At 49.5% G+C, this 23,625-nt stretch overlaps 1 protein-coding gene across 4 annotated transcripts in view; it reads left to right on the top strand.

Annotated features, from left to right (window-relative positions):
* Window positions 1-23,625, top strand: part of LOC116944140 (pleckstrin homology domain-containing family G member 4B-like) — a 164,948-nt gene that overhangs the window by 125,275 nt on the left and 16,048 nt on the right. For all 4 annotated transcript variants that reach the window (XM_076068280.1, XM_032957610.2, XM_032957608.2 and 1 more), the window contains exons 7-15: window positions 1,104-1,190; window positions 4,375-4,491; window positions 6,072-6,170; window positions 7,107-7,255; window positions 11,524-11,662; window positions 13,453-13,575; window positions 16,634-16,831; window positions 20,941-21,153; window positions 21,904-23,099. In XM_076068280.1, the coding sequence (XP_075924395.1) occupies window positions 1,104-1,190; window positions 4,375-4,491; window positions 6,072-6,170; window positions 7,107-7,255; window positions 11,524-11,662; window positions 13,453-13,575; window positions 16,634-16,831; window positions 20,941-21,153; window positions 21,904-23,099 (2,321 nt within the window). The remainder of the gene's footprint in view (window positions 1-1,103; window positions 1,191-4,374; window positions 4,492-6,071; window positions 6,171-7,106; window positions 7,256-11,523; window positions 11,663-13,452; window positions 13,576-16,633; window positions 16,832-20,940; window positions 21,154-21,903; window positions 23,100-23,625) is intronic.

Raw genomic sequence — 23,625 nt, 5'->3', positions numbered from 1 at the left:
CTTATTATTTTTTTTTATTTGGGGGGTAGCATTTGAGCTGGCTGGCCGGAATGCGGAGCTCTCAGCCAGCTTGCGAGTGCCCAAAAGCAGGGGCTGTAGGATTTAAATCTCTCGTGAAATCGCTGTAACTCGCTGACCCCTCCAGTGCGGTGAGAGACTCGCGCGATGTCTGTCGACCCGTACAGAGTTGGTTCCTGTCTCGACTTCCCCCCCCCACCCCCCCCACCGTTGTGAGGTTTTTGGCCGCAGACATGGGAAGGCCTCCGTTAGGCTTGCCAAATCCTCGCTGCACTCGCACAAGCATTAAAACATCTTACATTACACAAATGATAAACCTGCATTATTACGTGCTGTGCGTACAGTGTGCATTCGTTTGTTCTTGTTTTCAGCTGCCACGTGAATGATAACGATGTAAAATATATTTTAAAAACCTACGCCGTGTTATGCAGTCCTGTGATTAAGTATTCTTGCATAGGTGTTTACGTTTTTTAAACATAGGCTATCGATAACATTCATCACTATCCGTTGGTATTTACATATCAATTAATATTATTATTATTAACATGAGTCATTTTGTTGGAGGGGCTCTCTGGACCACCCCTCTAGTGGGGGCCCTTCCAGCAGTGGCATGAGCGAGCAATTTCAGGGCTGCGCCTTTATCCCTTTGACCACCACTTTTATATTTCCCACACCCCCCCCCCCCCAGAAATTTATAGTGGAACGCACTTGATGTAATTGTAATGAATAAATCAAGCCTCGACGGCTACGAAACTATTCGCCACCCTAATCTCACGTCTGAGCTACAACCGTTGAGCCATTCTCCAGCCAATTGCACCCGAGTTATTGCAGTGATGGGCGTTTGGGCGATATGGCAACTGGTGCTCGATTGGTCACGGAAGAGATGCAATGGGTGCAGCACAGTTGATGGGAGGGGTGGGGAGGGGGTTAGCGTGACCCACGGCATTTATTGGCTCAAGTTTAATGGGGAACTTTGCTCATTGCCCATGCAGGACAGCGGCGTTTGTTCAGCGAACGGTGCGTGGCTTTTACGCTGAGCACTGACCCTTGGGGTTCCTTTTTTTTTCCCTGACATTTCTTTTCAGGAGACGATCGCCAACAGCCTGCACTCGGTGCTGATTCTGGTGGATCGAGAGCCCTCCTTTAAGCTGGAAAAGTCTTCAGTCGTCCAGGTGAGTTGACATGTGCAAGGGCAATCGATGATTTCCGGTCGTGCCGCCTTAAGTCCAACCCAAGAGCCCCAATGACACGTGAATATAGGACAATTGTTTGCTTTATAAATGCCTTGAGTAATAGTTTTTTATGCACGTACATATATCCAATATGTGTGTCATGAGTATCTCTCAGTAATCAACTGCTAAAGAAAAAAAAAAGATTTCTTTATGGTTACTAATCTACTATATATTTGATATGTAGATTAGAATTTCCATTTGCATATTATATTTGTAACATTTTGCAATCAACCGGCATATTCAATTAATGTTTTGGTTGATCACATGAAAGCCATTGCACTTTTCTCTTGCAGTCCAATACGGTTCCATAGATATATATATTCTATATATGTAGGAACTTTCAAAATGCTTGTCCTGACCTTTCTTCGTGTCTCTGATTCGAAAACATTCTTGACCACGCATATGTGTGTTTTTTCGTGAATTTCGCAAACTTCACAAATTGTGGTGTCTTCCCTTCAAGTTTGCACGAAATACAGTTCATTGACCTTGTTGCCTTTATATATTCTAACCCAGCAGCTGTACTTATTCAGTTGCCCACACACGCACAATAGTAGCTTGATTGATAATGTGTCATATGGAGGGAAAGCACACAACAATGTTTAACCACTGGTATTTTGTAACCACAGTGATCTTGTAGCCACTAACTCATTAAATGTTGCGCTTTTGCTCACCACACTTCGATGAGTCAACCCATCTAGGAGAAATGTGGCCGCGGCTGGTGTCTTAAACGGCAGAGCTGGCTGATGGCCAACCTGGTTCTGGGCTCGCGATGCTCAGGAGAACTCTTCAGACCAAAGGCTCATGGCACCGATGAGTTGACCGTCCTGCCGGCTACCGCTTTTAAAATCGGCAACTCAAAAAAAGTCACCGCTGGGTTGCCTCGGCTTACGAGGGCAAACGGCAGAGACCCAGACCCAACCGTAGATCTTGTGCGTGGCCCCCCCAATGTGGATGTGCCGTCTTGTTCTTGTGTGTGTCAAGTTCATAGCCACGGCAGTATACTGTTATCCAAGAGTCGTGATCAGCAGCTTAATTGGCATGAATGGCATAAACAAGTTTGGGCAAGAAAGAGACGGGGAGAGAGAGAGAGAGAGACAAGCCCCTCGGCTCATTCATTTAAATTAAACTCCAAACCTCCAATGTATTATTACGTTGTCGCACATGTGCATGAGGGTAGCTGCATCCTCTGGGTAAGAACTATTGTGCCGAGCATGCCCGCTCTCTGCCAGTAGCCTGGTTAGTACAAGCTGTCTGGTGCAATTGTCCATGTCCACGCATAATTGCGTGGCTGTTTTCAACCATGCCTTCTGCTATTGGGATGACCTCTCTGACCTGATCTCTGCAGACGCCTAAGTTGAGGGGTGTTGTAGCAGACCCAAGTTGGCCACGTTGCACCAGACCTCACTCTAAACGCAACTATTTGACTAAACTATTTTAATTTGACCAATTAAGGCCCGCTGAGCTATGCAGCTTTTTTTCAGAAGCGACCTGGCCACAAATAATAGCGCAACGAAGTGGCTTATCATCATCATGTGGAAATTTATATCAGCCAAATACTCTAAACGTGAGATGTTGATGCTAAATGTGGATGGAAAAACCGGAGGACCCGGAGAAAGATCGACGTGACCACGTGGAGAGAGACACACAAACTCGAAATATACAACAGGCATCAGGGTCAGGATTGAACCCACAACGTCCTGCATACCCGACGAGGTAGTTAACATCTCTTAGCCACCGTGATGATGATGAGAGAGAGAGAGACACGCAAACTTCAATTTTACAGCAGGCATTAGGGTCGGAATCGAACCCACGACCTCCTGTATACCAGGCGAGGTAGTTAACATTTCTTAGCCACCGTGATGATGATGAGAGAGAGAGAAACACGCAAACTCCAAATTTACAGCAGGCATTAGGGTCGGAATCGAACTCACGACCTCCTGTATAGCAGGCGAGGTAGTTAACATCTCTTAGCCACCGTGATGATGATGAGAGAGAGAGACACGCAAACTCCAAATTTACAGCAGGCATTAGGGTCGGAATCGAACCCACGACCTCCTGTATACCAGGCGAGGTAGATAACATCTCTTAGCCACCGTGATGATGATGAGAGAGAGACACGCAAACTCCAAATTTACAGCAGGCATTAAGGTCGGAATCGAACCCACCACCTCCTGTATACCAGGCGAGGTAGTTAACATCTCTTAGCCACCGTGGCACTCATCCCTCCACATAAGCCTCCGCTGCACCTTCATCGCCAATCTGGCTGCGTTTCTATTGAGACTCCTCCGCTAACCGTGCGATGCCAATGCGATAGGCTGAATGGGGTCACATACTCCAGCGCGCTGTCATTTCCGTTAAAATAATACTGTAATGGTAATGCCTTTAACACTGTCCTGATACACACTATACATGCTATGTATGTGTGTGTACATATTTATACACGACACAGTCAACAGTCAATCGGGGCAGGGCACTAACACGGACACTGGATAATGAAAGCCCTTAGTCTGCCCGGCTGCCTCCATCCCCCCCCCCCTCTCCAATACTCTCTTTCAATTTCCTCTTCATTATAACAATAAAAAATACCTCTTCTTTATCCACAATCTCATAATGCCCATTACTTGCTTCATGCACCACTCTCTTGGGATTCAAGATGTGTTGCATTTTTTCAATGACTGGACTACTAAACTTGAGAACCACGTCTACCCCAGAAGCTTTACACTCGAGAGCTTAGAAGTGCTGGCTTAATTCATTAATACGAAGGGGGACTTGGGCTAATTTGCCATTGAACAAAGATGGTCACCGCATCGCACGCTTTCAGATGCGCTTCTGCGGCCGTCTGGAATGCCCTTCCTTCCCATATTAGGAAGCCACTGGAGTTATGCACTTTTAAATCTAGATTGAACACCCATTTCGCTACATCTGTCTTTTGCGTTTAGTTTATTGTCCTACTCCCGCACCTCCGATTCGCACGGTTGGCTACGATCGGTGCAAAAGAGGTTCAACGTACGTACAGAGCACGATTCCATCTTCCTGCCGCTTGCTCCGTGACCACGCGGCGAGGCACTGCCGTGTTTCCCAACTCTGTTAACGGGGTCCGGTCCGACTTTGCTCCTCTCCGCAGTACGACATCGTGACGTCGCTCAAATCGCTCTACAAGCACATTGATCCGGCGCAGCTTCCGCAGGAGTTCGAGGGCACGCACCCCTACTGCCACGAGGACTGGCTCACGTTCCGCATGGTATGTATGTGCGCTTGTTGAACTTCTTTGGCGCCGCACGTAGCCAACCTTGGGCGTGGCGCAGCCGCGGGCCCCACGTCCCCCCAAGCCGGCGCGCTCGCGCGCGGCATCGCCGGCCGCAACGATCGGTAGCGGAGCGAGGCCACTCCTCGGAGAGCGAGGACCACTCCTCGGGTCCGGCTAACTGGTGAGAAGTGAGACGTGAAACAGCACGCGCTGCTTACGCCACGCCAAGGGGACTGGACGAAGGCGAGCGGCGCCGTTTGGGTGGAGGGGCGACGTCTCTTCAGCGCTCTCGGGTCCGTCTCACCGTCCGCCTCTGTAACGTGGGCGCCGTGGAAAATTCCTGTAAATGTCGTCCAACGTAAGTGACATTTTAGTTCAGAAAGCTGGGCAAGTTTATTCAATGGTTATCCAAAGATTGCCGATTTCAAACAAAAAAAAATGGCGATAATTAATGAACATTTTCGGCAAAAGGTGATGACGTAGCACAACTAGGCGCATGCTGATGCCTCCCCCGTGGCACTGCCGCGCGTGACGCCTCGCAGACTTGGTTGCCTGTCGCTCAGCAATTCTTCTCGCCCACTGGCCCTCAGCCCTTCCAGCGTTGTGTCCTCACCGGGGCCACTTGTTTGGTGTGGTTCTTTTTTTTATTCACGGTCACGATGACGTCTTTTCACCTTCGTATGTTGATCATGAGTAAGTGATGTAAATCCTTATTGTGTTCCAGAAGGGCTGTAAAGCTGCAAAAAGAATAACTTCGTCACGTATTTTCTTTGCTATCTTGGTGAACTTATTCAGTTTGCCCTTTGAGGATGTCTTATGCATCTTTCAGGTTGTGTTTATTTGGTTGAAAGAAAATAACGTCGTAGTTTTTTGTTATTTTTTTTGTTATTTTCCTTGAACCTATCTACGTGACTTTACCCGAAAGACCCAAGAATATTAATTCCTGGAGTCACGAAAGCTTTCAGTCATGAGTGGACTAAATTGCAATAAAACGTTACAGTCAATATACAGTAAATATCAGAATGTTGTCCTCTACACGTATATATGTTAAACTTATTTTGCACCATACTTAACCAACCACGCTAATGGGAGTTGTGGAGATTAATAAGACGGGAGTGGTACCGCAGGGTTCAGCGAGCAAGGTTAAGGCCTAAAGCCAGATGGTGGGGGTCGTGTAAGAGCAGACCTTGCAACAGCATAAGGATCTGGCAGCACGATGGCATCAGCAGCATTATCAGTGATTGACCTTGCCACCGACGCGACTTGCCTTGCCACATATTTCACATACTCCAATTATCCATTGTTACTTGACCAAAAATAATACCCCGATTTATAAATAGAACTCGAGTCATTACATTGTTGTTGAGCAATGGTGATGTGGACATTCTTTCAGTCCCCGCTCCGGGGCTGCATTTTCCCAAGCGGAGGTGTCCTTAATTCATCCCTTGAAATTTTGCCAAAGACAACTGAAAGGAGAAAAAAAAAGCAACTTTGCCGAAAAACTATTACAGTTTTCCCAAATGACTTTGCCGTGCAAGCGCGAGGCCGTCCTTTGTTACGCCGTTTGTTTGCAGAAGCTGGAGCCCTTCCTGTCTGCGTGCCGGGGAGCCGGCGTGTTTTTGCGGAGCTCCATCCAGACGCTGACCGACAGTCCCCCTCCTAAGACGGCGCAGGTAAACCCGCGGGAACGTTCCCCCCCCCCCACTCCGCCGGTTCCGTTCCACCGCTCGCTTTCTGTTGCGTGCCCGGGGAGTTCATCGCAGCAGGCGCGATTTGACCCGCCGTAGTCCTTCTCCCGACAAATAGGGCCTGCGACGCCGTGGGTTTTAAATAGAGCTTTAAGTGACGATATTTATATCGGTGAGAGGAGGAGAGAAACGTTTGTGTGTGAGGAGGCGGTCAAAACAGTTATTGTGTTGTCACGTTTTGTCGAAGTCCCCCCCACGGGTTGGCATTGATCTCCTGATCTGTTTGTATAAATTCCAGATTATAAAATGAAAACTATTAGTAAACTATTTTTTATTTTACCAGGTAAGGCCCCACAGAGTTATAGCTCTTTTTCAGAAGCGGCCTGGCCACAAACGATAGCTCAACGAAGTGGCTTCTCACATGGAATGTTTTAGCAGCCAAATACTCTGCACGCATGATTCTATATGTGGCGGGAAAAACCGGAGGACCCGGAGGAAAATCCACACGACCACGGGGAGAGAGACACGCAAACTCCAGATATACCGGCGTCGGGGTCGGGATCGAACCCACAACCTCCTGTATATCAGACGAGGTAGAAAAAATCTCGCCACAATTCCTGTGGAGGGGAGCAGTAATCGCCATGGGAAGAGAACAGGTGACTCGGCACAAAGTGGTTGATATTTTAACAACCACGGATGGATGATGGGCAGAGAAGTGGACCACTGATTTAAACTCACAGCACCACCTGGCCAGATTTACACCGCATAACAGTACCGGACAAATGAAACGTTGCTTTCATTTATTTATCCTCTACCGTCGAGAACACACGAACCCACGGCGTCATCACCCGGTCGCGTAAACTATCGCCGCCCGCTCTCGTCGGTGATCGCCGCTCGTTCTGCGCGTGCCCTCCGTGGCAGGAGGCACGGGACGTCGCCGAGCGCCACCGGAAGATGATGGCGCGGGTGCTGGAGGACTCGCGCCTCGTGGTGCTGCAACGGGAGGGTGGCGCTGCTCTGGCACGGCTCAAGCGCGAGGATTCCCCCGTCACCGCCTCCCCCGACTACCGGTGACGCCTGCACCCTCCCGACTGATATCTAGCCAGTCAGCCAGGCCGATTGGGCCAGTCTCGTCCAGCCTGCCAATGGGCAAGTGGAGCGGCCAGCTAGTTAGATGGCCTGCCAGTGAACCAGCCGATTGGCAAGGTATGCAGCTGCTTAGCTAGGCTGATTGGCTGCCAGACAGCCAGTGAGACGGTTAGTTAGGCAGCCTGCCAGACAGTTAACTCGCCAACTGACCCAGCCGGCTGATTGGCAAGGTATTTTTCGGCTGGGCTCTTAGCCAGCCAGCCAGCAAAGGAAATGCATGCACTTTTTTTTGCCCAGCATAGGCCACATATGGCATATGAGCCAATGTCTACGATTATCATCAGCCATGATCAATCCACTGCTGGATGAAGGCCTCCCTAAACCGCCGCCACCTCTCACCATCGTGCGATGCAATGATTCACACAGCACCTGATGTAACCTGATCTCAATTCCTCAGTGGGTGTCCCTGCAGGTGTGTTCCATTCAGTGTTTGTAAATGAAAATATACCTCTACAGCCAAAGACAAACATCCCCCATGCAGCCTGATAGCCTGTTAGCATACGAGCTGTTCGTGAGCAAATGGTGAGTAGGTGTTGTGGCTGGAGACATGCCTGGCTGCCCTGTGCTCTTCCTTGAAGTTGTTGACCCAGTACCAGATACTCATTTAAGGCCGAGTTGACCCAGGGGAGGCCTAACCTAAGTTGAGTTGCTATGCGGCTGGTGTTGTGTTTAGCCAGGAACTGTGTGCTCTCAGCACAGTGTGCGAGCAACTACACTCTCACCTTCCATAAAAATAGACAAAGATCCCCCGTGTTGCCCCTAACACACTGTGGGGAAAGTGCTAAAAGCGAGCACCTATTATGGCAGGCACGGTTCACGGGCAGGTGATTATGACCAATGCTACCTACACCCGGACACACTGTCCTTCCTAATACTGATACCCTAAATACAAACCGCACAAGGTACTCATTTCAGGCACACATGCACAGCAAAAAAGTCAAAGATCCCCTGGAAAGCCTTTAACAGACCGTTGGGGTAAGTGATGGGGTGAGGTGGCCCACACCACATCTGGCCACCTTTGTCTCCCCAGTGCAGGTATTTTCACGCTGCACCAGGTTCTAATTTTAGACTGAGTCGACATTGGGGGGGGAGGCCTCACCACTGTTTTTGGTCGTGAGCTGGCATCAAACTCTGCTCGCCTGGTTCGTAGCGCAGTTCGCGAACCAACTGCACTCCTGCTCCCTGCAATAAGACAAAGATCCCCCGTATAGCCTTAACAGACTGTAGGGGCAAGTGCTTTAAGCGAGCACCTATGAAGGCCGGCACGGCACACGAGGGGGTGGGTGGCCAGCACCACGCCCGACCGCCTTTGTCTCCACAGTGGCGATTTTTACACATCGCACCAGGTACTCATTTGAGGCTGAGTCGACATAGGGGAGGCCCAAGACCGGTTCAGATAATCGTCACTGGTGCTGGCCGTGAGCGGGAATTGAACCCGGGTCGATTCCTGCACACACACAAACACACGTTTTAACGCACGGAGCTACACAGTCACGCATACACACCAATTGTTTGTAGTTACAGGGCTAATAATCACAGATGACCTACTTTCACCTTTACAGCTCAGAGTTTGCTGTCAGCCTTTGAGAATGGGAACCAGTCAACCGAAAGATTACCTCCCCCCCCCCACATCCATTCCCCCTTTGTTCGTCCATCCATTGAAGGCGATTGTCACAGCTCACTCATGCCATCTAGGGGGGATGTTTGTTATACCGAGTCCCAGCATCATCCATTCTTCTCGCCGCGGTGGCGAGACGTTAAATGCCTGGTCGTGTGTTCCGTCCCGACCCTGACGCCTCTATATTTGGAGTTTGCATGTCTCTCTCCCCGCGATCGCGTGGATTTGTCCTCCGGGTTTTCCCTCCACATTTAGAAACGTGCGTTTCAGAGTCTTCGGCTGCTATACATTTCCACGTGATAAGCCACTTCGTTGAGCTATTATTTGTGGCCAGGTCACTTCTGAAAAAGAGCTCCGTAGCTCAGTGGGGCCTGACCTGGTAAAATAGAGCCATAGTTGAATAGATTACTCGTGGAAAAGACAAACTAAACGTAAATCATAAATGCAGTTCTAGCAGTTATCACAGGGGCAGAATTGATTTTATTTGGTGGGGGGGGGGGATAGTTGCTCTTTCCCCCACCTTCAAACTCATTCCCTACCATGGACCCCCTGCCCAAATGGAATATTGTGTGGACAAAAGTGTGTCCGGTGTGCGTAATCTGAAAGGACGCTTTTATTTATTGATCCACTTTGCTTCTCCCCGCGTGTCGTTTTCATGCCGTGCCAGTGCACACAGTCACACAGCTGTGGACTAAGTGTTTCGAGAAAACCGCTCGCGCTATGTTTAGATTTCTTTTTGTAGGATGGGCACCACTGTGATGTGCGTGGAGGATCCAGGTCCTCGTTTGTGGGAGATGCTGTTTGTTTTGCGAAACGTTTTTCGCACGGGAATGCGTTCATCAATCTGTGCTATTACAGTTTACAAGAAGTGTCTCTCTGTGTTAAAGCATGACAAATCATCATAGCGGTTGTTTTACTTATTCCAAATGTTGAAAACATAAATAATTGACGCTAATTAAGAGCCATTTGTGGGTCTTCTGCTGGATAAAGGTCGCCCTCACCGTGTGCACTGTGGTCAGTCAAACTGTGGATTGTTGTTTTAGAAGCGACCTGGCCACAAAAGTGGCTTATCACATGGACATATATAGCAGGCAAATACTCTAAACACACGTTGATTCTAAATGTGGAGGGAAAAAACGGAGGACCCGGAGAAAAATCCACGTGAGCACGGGGAGGACATGCAAACTCCAAATATACAGGCGTCAGGGTTGGGATTTAATGCACGACTTCCTGTATACCGGGCAAGGTAGTTAACATCTTGCCACCATGATGCTAGCATAGCTGCAATTATATATGTGCAAATTGTCATTTCTTACCAACAAAGGTATGAGACAAAGAGGAACGCATGGATTAGAGAATAGTAACAGGTTAATTACTTAATTGTATCTGTTCAGAAATGTTAGTGGGCTTGAGGCAGGTCACTAAGCGATGATGGCTGTTGGTCAAAAAGAATAACAGTGGCAGCACAGAAATGGAACGCATCTGAGAGGACATCAACTGAGCAGATGGAGCAATTACATCAGATTACCAGCAGGTGGTAAGTGGATTGTATTGATGAGCCCGGTTGGCGATGTACGGTGCGAAAGAAGTTCAATATACATACGAAAGGAGGCCTTCATCCAGCTGTGCATTGATCGTGGATTAAGGTGACCAATCAGGGTAAGAGGCCGTCCATAAATGACGTCAGTCGATTTTGACCGATTTTTGACCCTCCCCCCCTTGTCACACGGCGTCACAAAAAGTCAAACCCACCTCAAATATGACGTCACAGCTCTGCCCCCCCCCCTCCCCCAAAAAAACATATATTTCCATTTTGAAAATAAAACACGCTTCAAATCACTTTAAACTATTGTCATTGTAGTGCATATTTAATGTGGCGCTGCACTCTGATGTTCTAGGAGAAAACATTTATTAAAATGAGGTGTTGGAAAGCTGAAATTTATCATAAAATACACTTGAAAATATTCAACATCTAACTAAAACTGCAGATGTTCAGATATTATATTGAAATTATCTTATTATAAAATATTAATAGGAATTATTACTATAAAAAATACTTGAAACTTTGTAGTAGAACGAAGCAAAATGGAGAGTACAATTATAACCATCACATATTCATTCCACAGAATGAAAAGCCCTGGTAGAATCATTAGAATCAAAATGTTTAATAACAATCATTAAATATTTCTACAAAATTTATGCTTCTCCATTCTCCCATGGAGAAGCAAAATGCTCCTTCATGGCATAAATCAAAGGTGACTTTAGTCAAAGTAAATAATCAAATAGTTATTAATGAAAATTAATCAAAATTAGTGTTGTTATAACAATTCTATTTAATTAACATTTATTTAAAGTTGCGTATTTTGATGTGACGTCACATTTCTCAAACCCCCCCTCCCCCCCTCGTCACACATCGTCACAAATGTCTGACCCCCCTCCCCTCCTCGGTGCGTGACGTCATTTATGGACGACCCCTAAGGCCTAGCTGAGCATAGGGCCTGGATCTCTGCTGGTGCCTGCAGAAGCCATGCGTTGTTGACCCGTGGGAACTGTGCGGCGTTCTTGTGGCAGGGATGCGATGGCAGCCGTGACGGTGCTGTACAGCGAGGTGGAGGAGCTGGTGCACGGACTGGTGATGCTGTCAAACCAGAGCCTGCATCGCCTGGGTTTCCTGGCCGACTTCCTGGCTCTTCGCGAGGAGACTCAAGAGGTGAGGACCCACGTGCCACAACAATGTGGACATCTTTGAATGCTGTGTACCTTGCCTATGGACACATTTTTCTTCTACTCCCCGACTTCACAGAGGTGGAATAAATATCACAAGGTGGAAATCTCCGTTTTGCTTATTTCAGTTGCATGGTTTTCGGCAAACCGATGTTTCTTTTGCTCGTGAAATTGGTGATGCGAATATTCGTCTTTGGAGTGAACGAAAATCATCAAGCATGACGATGATTGCAACTAGCCATGAACGACTATGATGAGACAAACTCTAAAATTAATCCGCAGATCAAGATGATTTCAGTAAAGTTATTCAAGGCTGCGGCGCATTAGGAAGAGCAAAAACGGCAGCTGGCTACATTCTCCCGATGAGAACAAAAACTGGCGTGTCTGTCCGCCATGCCTTCTGAGGGCCACGTGTTGCCCACCGTGCCTGTGATTGGCTCCCTCTACCCTTGTGTCATCTGTGGTGTGTGACATCAGGTGGGAGGGGCGCAGTGTACAGGGGTGGGGAGCAATGGGGGGGGGGGGGTGAGGCCAAGGGAAGAGTGCACAAAGGGTGGCTGGATGGGGGGGGGGGGCGATTGCTGGCGTTTGGGGGGTCTGGGGTTGTCACACATGACGGGGCGGGGGGGGGTGCACATGGGTGGGAGGATGGGGATGTTGGAGGTGGTTGGAGGTGGGGAGTCGTAGCTGAGTGACGGGTACTTCCAGCCTTATGTACATCAACCAAATGAGTTCACCGATTGGTTGATCTGATAATATTGGGCGGCTGGAGAGGGGTGAAATTGCACGCCCCTCACACCGACGTTTAATAACTAAGTGTGAACTCCCAGTTATGACTCCTCAAGTTGAATAAACTTAAGAGGCTGACAATTAAATGGACAATCTAAAGTCTTGGCTAAAATTCCACAGGTTGTCATAGACTGGACTAAGGCCTGTATTGCAACAACAATACAACTTGCAAACGCGCACAATATTTTGCGGACGCAAATGACCGCGACTCTTGTGGTGCGTAGCCAGGCTCGGTGTCGCTCAAAAGAGGTGAAAGAGGTGGCCTTTAAGCGTCTCGTGCAGTCGGTGGAGATCGAACGCCGCTGCGGGTGTGCGGTGGGATGGCGTTCCAGACGGCGGGGTTTGCCACGGAAAAAACGACGCCGATGTCGGTGGTGACGAAGCTTGGACGTTCACGACAGAGGGGGCCTTGAGGTGGCAGTTGCGAGATCTGTTGATGTGGGCAGTGTAACCGTCGACAGAAAAGGTGGAGTCAACATTGACGCCGAGGAACTTGAAGTGGGTCGGAGAAATTGATAGTGAAGCCGGTGATTAATATGCTAGAAAGGGAGCGTTGATGTGGTGAGTCGCTGTCTGGTGCCTATCAGGATGGCCTTGGATTTGGAAGCATTCGGTGAGAGATTGTGGGCCCCGAACCAACTGCTGCACTCTGAGAGCCTCACGATTCCTCTCCGTGAGCCTTGAATCACGGCTCAGCTCAGGCTTGCCTGTCTCAAGTAAGCCGACTCTTGAGCATGGTCCCAGCCACGCTTAGGATTTCCATGAGCTGAGCCAGAGCTGAGCCAGGCCATGGCTGAGCCACCAATTCATGCGTCTGGAGAAGCAACTGATCAGTTCAAGCCTGAGCTAAGCCTCGACTTGAGAACACGGCTCTCGAGACTGCGACCAAATCAAATTCCGCCTAAATTAACACCGCATTAAGGTCGCGCGGCCTCATCTACGTTTTGTTTGCCCATGGCGGTGGTGTTTTGGGGGGTGGGGGATCAGCTGTGCAGGTGGCTGGCGGTGGACGGGCAGCTCGAGCCGTCGTCCCTGGGCGTCCCGGGCGACTCGATGGACAAGCTGCAGGAGGCTCGCCGGACGTTTGAGGCGTTCGCCCAGACTGCGACGGTGAGTGCGGCCGCTGAGTGCTGCCCCCCCCCGCCCCCGGCGCCCGACGCCGTGTGGGCCTGCGCGCAGCTGCTGGCCCCGCGAGTGCTCGTTCAGAATCTGAAGTCACCGCGTATTGAATTTCACGAGGCCTCTTCGGGAGTGGCGTTCGTGTGTGCATAAAAAAAAAACATATTTGGGCGCCCGTTGGTGAGGTGGTGGGGAGACGTTACTCTCGCGCCGGGGTAAGCGTAGCGACGCGAACCCCGCGCGCACGTCTCAGATTTGAGACACGTGACAGTGAGCGGAGCATTATGGGGGTACGTTCGTGCATTGAGCAAAAGTCCAGGCCTCCGCATACAAAATAAAATAAAGAAATCGCCCTTGCCAATAACATCTGGTAACCCGGCAGCATTTGTTTAACAAACTGGACTCTGCCGATGGAGACCCAGAAGGTCGAAACGAGTCCAAAGTTTGTTTTCTGAAACAAATGCTGCATCATAATACTGAAATTCACAATAGATTTTTGGTTTAGGCTACATAATGATCCGGTCATTTTATGTCTTGAGAGCCTCCACCACCTGACCTAGCAAAACTAATAAAATGATCATTTGTATAGGAATTTCATGTGCCCATTATTATTATTGTAAGTTCACAACCAAATTTATTTTTTGTAAGCTCACAACCAAAATTACACATTACCTCTCACTTGAGGCTAAGTAAAGCATCTTCAGGACAAGATCCAGGAAGCTAGGAAAACCGTGTCACATCACATGACAACAAAACTGTCTGGATAGACAGTAGGCTGAATATTACGGTTTTTACCCAAGGGAAGCATCCCTGAGTATCAAGACTCCTTATCCAGGAGGGTCTTGACAAGTTTTCAAAGTAAGGGGGGGGCGGTGATGTTGCTGTGTGTAATCCCAATTGAGCAATGTGCAGAATATTTTTCAATCATTTGGATATTTGGCCAATGCCAGTTACCTTGCACGTTTTCATCCGATTAATGTAAATTTATTTGTATTCCTATGTGGAGGGCATAGAAGAAAGATCGTCTTATATATCCCATTATTAGTAATAATATTGTTTTGGGTGTGATTATTTTGGCCAATCAAGTCAATTATCTCACAAACTATTTTCACAATTTTTTTTATTTTTACCAGATAAGGCCCACTGAGATATATAGCTCTTTCTCAGAAGCGACCTGGCCAACAATGATAGCTCAACAAAGTGGCTTATCATCACGTGGCAATTTATAGCAGCCAAATACTCGAAACGCACGATTAGAAATGTAGAGAGGAAAAACCGGAGGACCTGGAGAAAAATCTACGCGACCACAGGGAGAGAGAGAGAGACGTGTAAACTCCATATATACAGAAGGCGTCAGAGTCAGGATTGAACCCACGACCTCCTGCATACCAGGCCAGGTAGTCAACATCTCCTAGCCACCGTGATGATGATGAGAGAGAGAGACACGCAAACTCCAAATATACAATAGGCATCAGGGTCGTGGTCGAACCCGCGACCTCCTGTACACCAGGCAAGGTAGTCAACACCTCCTAGCCACCGTGATGATGATGATGATGAGAGAGAGAGAGAGAGACATGCAAACTCCAAATATACAACAGGCACCAGGGTCGGGTTTGAACCCACGACCTCCTGTACACCAGGCAAGGTAGTTAACATCTCCTAGCCACCGTGATGATGATGATGAGAGAGAGAGACATGAAAACTTCAAATATACAACAGGCATCAGGGTCGTGGTCGAACCCACGATCTCCTGTACACCAGGCGAGGTAGTTAACATCTCCTAGCCACCGTGATGATGATGATAATGAGAGAGAGAGACATGCACACTCCAAATATACAACAGGCATCAGGGTCGGGTTTGAACCCACGACCTCCTGTACACCAGGCGAGGTAGTCAACATCTCCTAGCCACCGTGATGATGATGATGAGAGAGAGAGAGACACGCAAACTCCAAATATACAACAGGCATCAGGGTCGTGGTCGAACCCCCGACCTCCTGTACACCAGGCGAGGTAGTCAACATCTCCTAGCCACCGTGATGATGATGATGAGAGAGAGAAAGAGAGACACGCAAACTCCAAATATACAACAGGCATCAGGGTCGGGTTTGAACCCACGACCTCCTGTACACCAGGCGAGGTAGTCAACATCTCCTAGCCACCGTGATGATGATGATAATGAGAGAGAGAGACATGCACACTCCAAATATACAACAGGCATCAGGGTCGTGGTCGAACCCACGATCTCCTGTACACCAGGCGAGGTAGTTAACATCTCCTAGCCACCGTGATGATGATGATAATGAGAGAGAGACATGCACACTCCAAATATACAACAGGCATCAGGGTCGTGGTCGAACCCACGATCTCCTGTACACCAGGCGAGGTAGTTAACATCTCCTAGCCACCGTGATGATGATGATGAGAGAGAGAAAGAGAGACACGCAAACTCCAAATATACAACAGGCATCAGGGTCGGGTTTGAACCCACGACCTCCTGTACACCAGGCGAGGTAGTCAACATCTCCTAGCCACCGTGATGATGATGATAATGAGAGAGAGAGACATGCACACTCCAAATATACAACAGGCATCAGGGTCGTGGTCGAACCCACGATCTCCTGTACACCAGGCGAGGTAGTTAACATCTCCTAGCCACCGTGATGATGATGATAATGAGAGAGAGACATGCACACTCCAAATATACAACAGGCATCAGGGTCGGGTTTGAACCCACGACCTCCTGTACACCAGGCGAGGTAGTCAACATCTCCTAGCCACCGTGATGATGATGATGATGAGAGAGAGAGAGAGATACGCAAACTCCAAATATACAACAGGCATCAGGGTCGGGTTTGAACCCACGACCTCCTGTACACCAGGCGAGGTAGTCAACATCTCCTAGCCACCGTGATGATGATGATGAGAGAGAGAGAGATACACAAACTCCAAATATACAACAGGCATCAGGGTCGTGGTCGAACCCCCGACCTCCTGTACACCAGGCGAGGTAGTTAACGCCGCCGCCGCCGCCGCGACACCTCCGCAGGAGAAGAGCGCCGTGGGCCAGCGGCTGCTGCGGCGTGCGGAGGAGATGAGCGTCTCCCACGAGGGCTTCGCGGAGCTGCGGGCACTGCCAGCGCTGCGCGAGGAGCTCGCGGCCAAGCTCGCCTCGCTCGCCCAGCGGAGGGACGCGTGGAGGCGGACGCTGGAGGACACCGCCACGCTCCACGAGTTCGTCGACAAGGTGAGGAGGAGGAGGAGGATGAGTGGCGGCTCTTCAACGCGGGGGAGGGGGGGGGAGGGTCGGTGGTGGAAGGGGGGGCTCGAGAGGCCCATCTGCTGGATGGCCCACTCGTGTGGAGGCAAAGGAATTCAAAACATTCCGCTGTTGTATTGTGGTCAATTAAGGTTTTTTTTTCTGCCGTTTCAACGTTTTCAGAAAGATCAAAGCGCTTTGCCGAAAGCCAATTGCCGTTTTTTTATTTCATTTTCATGACTCCGCCCCAAGTTGAGCATCGCTGATATTTAAAGAAATAATTCCTTTGTGGTTTCCAGTGTTCCGCAACATTAAATATTTAACAAGGTATTCATAACCACTTAAAAAAACTCAAGTTTGACATTTATATACAGATATCATAGCTTAATATAAAAAACGAACAATTGCATTTGTATGTAAAGATTGTAAATTATTTACATCAAATACGTGGTACCACTGATTCATTGGCACGTATAGAAGCGTGCGCACACAGGGATGCACACCATTCTGTCAATCTTGGGGAGATTCCCTGGGCCACTGATATAATTCCCTGGCGTACCACACGTGTTGTTTGACGGGTTGTCCAACGTTTCGCTCCGTGTGCTGGGAGCTTCAGTCAACTACGAATCTCCCGGCACGTGGAGCGAAAACGTCGGAACATCGTGCCGAACGACGCGAAAGTGCATTGGGAGAGAAAACCCTCACGCGGTACCCTTCATTCTGCGGGACCAAACCGCCGTAGGTTCAGCGGCACTTTAAAACAAGCTTCAAACAATAAAAAAAAACGAATCGCGAAAAAAACGAACACGTGGCATCCCGATCGTTTAATCGCATTAAGCGCGAGCAAGTGCGCGTCGCACTTTCCCTTATTCCCCCGGCGCCGCGAAGCGGTCCTCCTCGGGGGTTGTCGAGCTGGCACCGCCGCGTACCCAGCGCCACCCGTGCCGCGGGGGGGCTGGCGAGGGAGGGGGGGGGGGGGGCCACGTGGGATTTCTACCGCGGGAGCCACAGTTGAGGCAGATGTCGGGCCGAGGGGCTCGTGGCGTGGCCCTCTCCCCGGCGGCGCCAGCTTTTTTGTTGTCTCGCCACGGCTTCCCAGCACGGTCCGGTGGCCAGCTGAAAGCGTGGGGGGGAGGGGGGGGGACCCGCCCCCCCCCCCACCGCCCCCCCCACCGCCCCCCCCCCCCCGCTCTCCCTCTGTCAGTTGTCGCGGCAACCGGCCCCGGAGACCGGCGCTTCAGATTTGCTTTTGAATAGAGAGCCGCGGGGGTTGGTCGTCATGGGGTGGGCGGGGGGGGTAGAGGTGGGGCTGGTAAGGGGCTGGGATCGGGGGTGGGGGGTTAAGGGAAAGGAGGTCAACCCGGGAGGGTTGAGCGCAAAACGAGTCGGCGACCGGCGGTGGAATTGCGTTCGTGGCTCGGCTGTCTCTGTCCCCACGCTGGGCGGAGGAGGAGGAGGAGGAGGAGGCGGCAACGGGCAAACGGCCTCGGCTCAATAAGGCAAAGATGTCTGTTAATTACTTTGTAAAGTAATATTTTGTTTAAGTTGCCCAAGTTCAACATGCAGAACTTAATGGAGGTGAGTGATTGTTTTTTTTTCTTGCTGTTTTCAAATTAAAATGTATCCTCCAATGCCTTTGTGTGAGAGAGATTGACCACGAGCGTAAGGTCCTTTTGTGTTCAAGTGTTTCGTGATTATTTACTTCTGTTTTTACCACAATGAAAGTGTGCTATTTGTCCTATCTTAAAATTGCAAAACTTATTTTCTTTAAAGTCACGTTAAATACATTTCAATATATGTAACGAACATGTTACTTCTCTTGGTATTGTGCAAATATCACTTTGTAACATTGTTCACGGAGTGATTTTAAATACAGCTATCGTTCATCCGCCAAGTGTTTTGACGTCGCTTTAGCCATCACGCTGTTATGTAACGAAGCCTGTAAAATTCAACAGAAGAAAAACATTCTTTAAAAAATGTAATTTATTTTTAAAAGCTATTGCCAACAACAAAAAAAACCCCTTTCTTTGTGGTGCAAGCATCTGTGAAATGGGCAACGGTTTTTATTGTAGGTTTATACTCTTGACCGTAAAGTGATTTTGTGTTTAAAATAAAAAGAAGAAAAAAATTCTAAATGCGCAGGAGCTTTGTAATGGGATTGAGCTTTGCGAATCTTTGAGCCTGAGTGATCATAGAGAATGAGAGCTGGTGGCATCAGCATGGGGCAACACTCTCCTTTGAACTTGGGTTCTGATCCTTGGGAAAGGTCACATTTTAGCCCAGCGCCTTTTGCAAAAAAAATAGTTATTATACGTTCATACGTGCTTGTGGTCGACTTGCTCGAGAATTTAACAACAACAACTCAACGCATCCATCAGTTACACTGCCAACACAGTCATCACTTAACGGGGAAAACAATATATGCTATGCAAATTTTCAGGCTATGGCCCTTAATAGCAGAGACTGAGACCAGAAGAGAGAGAATGAATGAATTATGGTTAGAGACTGCACGATGCACCATGGTGGCTTTAATAGAAATTACATTTTGAGAATGTTTCTAGATGAACAGTCTCTAAATTGGCACATGAACAGTTACCCATGAGATAGGTTACTAAAGAGCAAGCAGTGGAAGTGGTTTAATATTGAGATGGTTTTCAGTGTTCATTATTTATTTTCATGGCATGTCATTGGACAGAGAATTGTATTTTAATAATAATAGCAGTGTCATTTTACCTAAATGTAATACACAATCCACGATATGTTGACATCCCCCAAATGAATATATAATACATTTTATACAGGGTGGCCCAAAAGTCAGGACACACAGGGTTCATTCATTTATTTTAACAGTTAAAACTAATGACTTAAGTTATAATTTAATCTATCATTAAAATCTATTTTTCTTCTTACTTTTCAGATATTTATAAACGGAAAGACAATTGAAATAACTCTCTGTGATTTGTGAAACGATATATATTATAATTAACCCTACGTGTCCTGAAATTTGGGCATCCCTGTATAATATTAGGTTTAAATTTTGATTTAAAGCTTTTGTGACTGCAGGGATTTATATTCTTGGTTCTTTCGGTAAAGTCACGTAGAAGGGAAACAATACAATAATAAAAATATAAAACAATATTAGGTTTGTTTGTTATGTTATCAGGAATGAGGTTTGATGTAGATTAAAGTAATATAACCTGATTTCATTGTTAACTTAACATTTCTAATTCCTTCTGCTGTAAAACCTCAAATTATGGAGAACCCTATTGAGTTTACTTTCTTAGACTTGCCTAAAATAACCACATCTATACACTGTGTATATATGTGAATATACACACACACAGCATGTTGTACATATAAATACATGTATCCTGAGATGCCTTGCCTCCATTGTCTTTGGGAGTTTACAGTGCGGGACCTGCCTTCCCCTTTCAACACATGGTGCCTTGTCTCTCTCCAAATACCATACGGGCTTTGTTCTTTTCCTCCCCCCTCCTCCCCCCAATCCTACGTCTGTATCTCTTGTATAGACACCGTCGGCTGCCAGGCTTATTCTGATTTAATTCGATCCACTGAAGTATTGACGCACCGGTGCATTGCCCGGATGATGCGATTTGGGACAACGTTTACGTGTAAGTGTGGAACTGAAATCAAAGTCAAAAGTGTCACTCTGGTCAAAGGAGCAATGGAGCACTGTTCGTTTCCATTCGTGGCCCCTGAGCCAACGGTGTTAATTCCACGTGCCCATGGCAAGGGCCAGTTTACCTAAAATGAAAACCACTGTGTTCTTCCCACAACAACAGTGCTCATTTTATCACTCCCCACCCCACCACCTCCCCCTTTCCCAAGAGATCATTGGTTCGACACTGACCACATTTTCTCGAACTCAAAACCTTCAGATAGTGGCTCGGGCACTCGTAACCACGGTGTAGTCCGGCCGAATTGAATTCCCAGCGCCCTATGGTGGGGCACTGTGCTCCGTTGGGACAATGCGCTCTTGTTGCGCAAGGCATCCAGCAAGTTGAATGACGCCAGCATTGGTGACGTCGTGCGTCCCTCTCCCCCTCCCTACGCGCCCAACGCGCGCGTCCCTGCAGGCGTGCGACTGGGCAGCGGAGGGCGTGCGTCTGCTCGGCCGCGTGACCCTGGATAGCCCCGAGGAAGTTGCGCCGGCGCTGCGTACCCTCCAGGACTACAGCGCTGGCCGTGGAGCGGGGCTCACGGACGAGGCGTTCATGGAGATGCGCGAGGTGGCCCAGGGCCTTGGGAGCGACAAGGGGCTCCAGCGCTGGAAGTTCGCCTGGTTCAAGGTGCCGGGCGCAAACAATCGCCGCGTTGGCATGATGTTAACTACCTTGCCTGGTATACAGGAGGTTCATGGGTTCGATCCCAACCCTGACGCCTGTATATTTGGATTTTGCATGTTATCCTAGTGGTCGTGTGGATTTTTCTCCGAGTTCTCCAGTTTTTCCCTCCACATTTAGAAACATGCATTTCGAGTATTTGGCTGCGATAAATGTTCACGTGATAAACACTTTGTTGTGCCCAGTCGCTTCTGTGGCCAGGTCGCTTCTGAAAAAAAATCTATAAAGCTAAGTGGGCCTTACCTGGTAAAATAACAAAAAATCTTTTAGTTTAAAAAAAAATGTTGTCTTAGAACCGAGGCTCACTGTGGTTCGCAATGCGTTCAATTGTCTGGTCAGGATTTCCACGCTCGTTCTGGCCCACTTCGTTTTAAGTGAATGTTTTGGCTTTTACCGTTCATTTAACTTTTGACCCTTGTTTTTTTCTACTCCATATTACACTGGTGAGGAGGATATCATTCACTAATGATGGTTTTAATTTTATTCTATGGCATTTTATCGGCAATATTCAATGAAGAACATTCCCAATGATTGTTACCACGTTTTTGCGTTGGCAGGCAATTGTGAATTATAACAGTGAATTCATATAGTTCACTACACAGAAACACGTATTCATAATACATTTCACATTCGACACACGTGTGTCTGTGACTGCATCTAACGGAGTTTCTCGTTTTGTTTTTTCTCCGTATCAAGTACCAAGACACGCGGCAACTGCTCGGAAAAAAGATGGAGACGCTCCGAAAAATGAAAAAGGCATCAGAGTCGTCGAAGAAGGCCACGCACACGGACACGCAGATGACTGTGGCCAAAGTGCTGGGTTTAGACAAGAGCCAACCAGAAAGGCAGAAAATACCGGACATTGGAACTCCTAAGCCTGTCCCCAATTCTCCGGACAAAGCGGCGCAAGTTCTCCCACCCAAAGAGCCGCACGCACCGCCCCTTAATTGCTCAGAGGAGCAAGCGTTTCCCGCTCGAAGCGGCCAAGAGCAGAGCGAGCAGGGAGTGCCGCCACCTCTGCAGGCATCCACGCCCCTGCTGGGGAGGCCCAGCCGCATGCAGTCTTACCTGCAGGACTGCCGCGCGAGATCCCACTCCACCACCGCCGCCTCGTTGTCGTCGTTGTCGTCGTGCGCCACGGAGCCCGCCGGACAAAAACAACGGAGCACCCACCCATGCTCCGCCACCTCTGCCTTGTGCTACAAGGAGTCCCTGCGCCAGGCGGCCGCCTCCCAGTTCAAGCACCACGTCTCCTCCGAGTTCCACCGCAGGGGCTCCTCCGCCTCCACCTCCTCCGCCTCCTCCTCCTCCTCGTCGCACAGAAGCAAACCCGCCGGCGGCTCCGTGTCCTCCTCCAAGTCCTACCACGGCGAGCCGGAGGAGCGACTCTTCTCCTCCCCCTCCCCCTCCGACTCTCCGTTCCCTCCGCTGTCCTCGCCGCCCTCCTTTCCGCCGCAGCACGGCCACCCGAAGCTCTGCCACACCCCGTCGGCCTCGTCGTGCCACTCGGAGCCGGCCCCGTCGCCCCAGCCCTGGCCGAGGCCGCCCCGCCAGCCCGCGCAGAGGACGCCCGCGGCGGGCGCCGCCGCCGCCGCCCCCCACCGAGAGCGCAGGGAGTCGAGCGCGTCGCTGGGCTGCGCGTCGCCCGACGGCGCGGGAACGTCGCCCGCCTTCCACCAGCGGTCGGGCAGCGAGCCGGCGCGGCGCTCGGGCAACACGGGCGTCTACATCAAGGGGCTGGAGGTGTGCGGCGACGCGGCGGCTGCGGCGGTGGCCGAGGAGCGCGGCGTCGCCCTGGGGGGCCCGCCCCACGCCGCCCTCGCCAAGGTGCGCAGCCTCCCCGACGGCCCCACGTTCTACGGGTCGGCGGCTGACGTGAGGCTACGGACCAGGTGAGCGACTGCTCTGCTTCGGTGCTACCTGCCCGCCCCCCCCCACCCCCCCCCCCACGTCGTCTGGTTTCTCCCGCACCTCCGACTGGCACGGTTGGCTACGTACGGCGCGAAAGAAGTTCAACGCACTTACGTGTGTGAATTTTGTCAAGGGTGTCGGAGCGTTTTTTCCTGCCTCCAGGACGAGTCGAGGGTGACGTATGTCACCGTGCTAATCCGAGGTGATGCCCGTCGCTCGTCTGGCTTTTGAATTTTTTTTACAATTCTTGTGGTGTGGGAAGGTAAAGTATGGGAATGCTCGCCTCTTCCAAGACGTCTGGCCGGCGTGAAAGAGTAGGCCAACCACCGACTCGAGAAGCTCTCTAGAGCTCTCTCTAGTGGAGCCCCTTCTGCCAGCAGTGACGTGAGCAAGCAGTTGTCAGTCTGCACACTCCAAAGGATGAATGACCACTGCTGACTTCTCACATAGGGCCACTCATTGTATCAACATCAGAGGGATGAAGCGCTGTGTTGATCTCCTGACCAG

The sequence above is a fragment of the Petromyzon marinus genome, chromosome 20 (assembly GCF_048934315.1).
Source record: "Petromyzon marinus isolate PM22_M1 ecotype Great Lakes invasive population chromosome 20, UKy_Petmar_22M1.pri1.0, whole genome shotgun sequence".
NCBI lineage: Eukaryota > Metazoa > Chordata > Hyperoartia > Petromyzontiformes > Petromyzontidae > Petromyzon > Petromyzon marinus.
The sequence above is the reverse complement of the archived record's forward strand: the minus strand, read 5'-3'. Positions and strand labels throughout refer to the sequence as shown.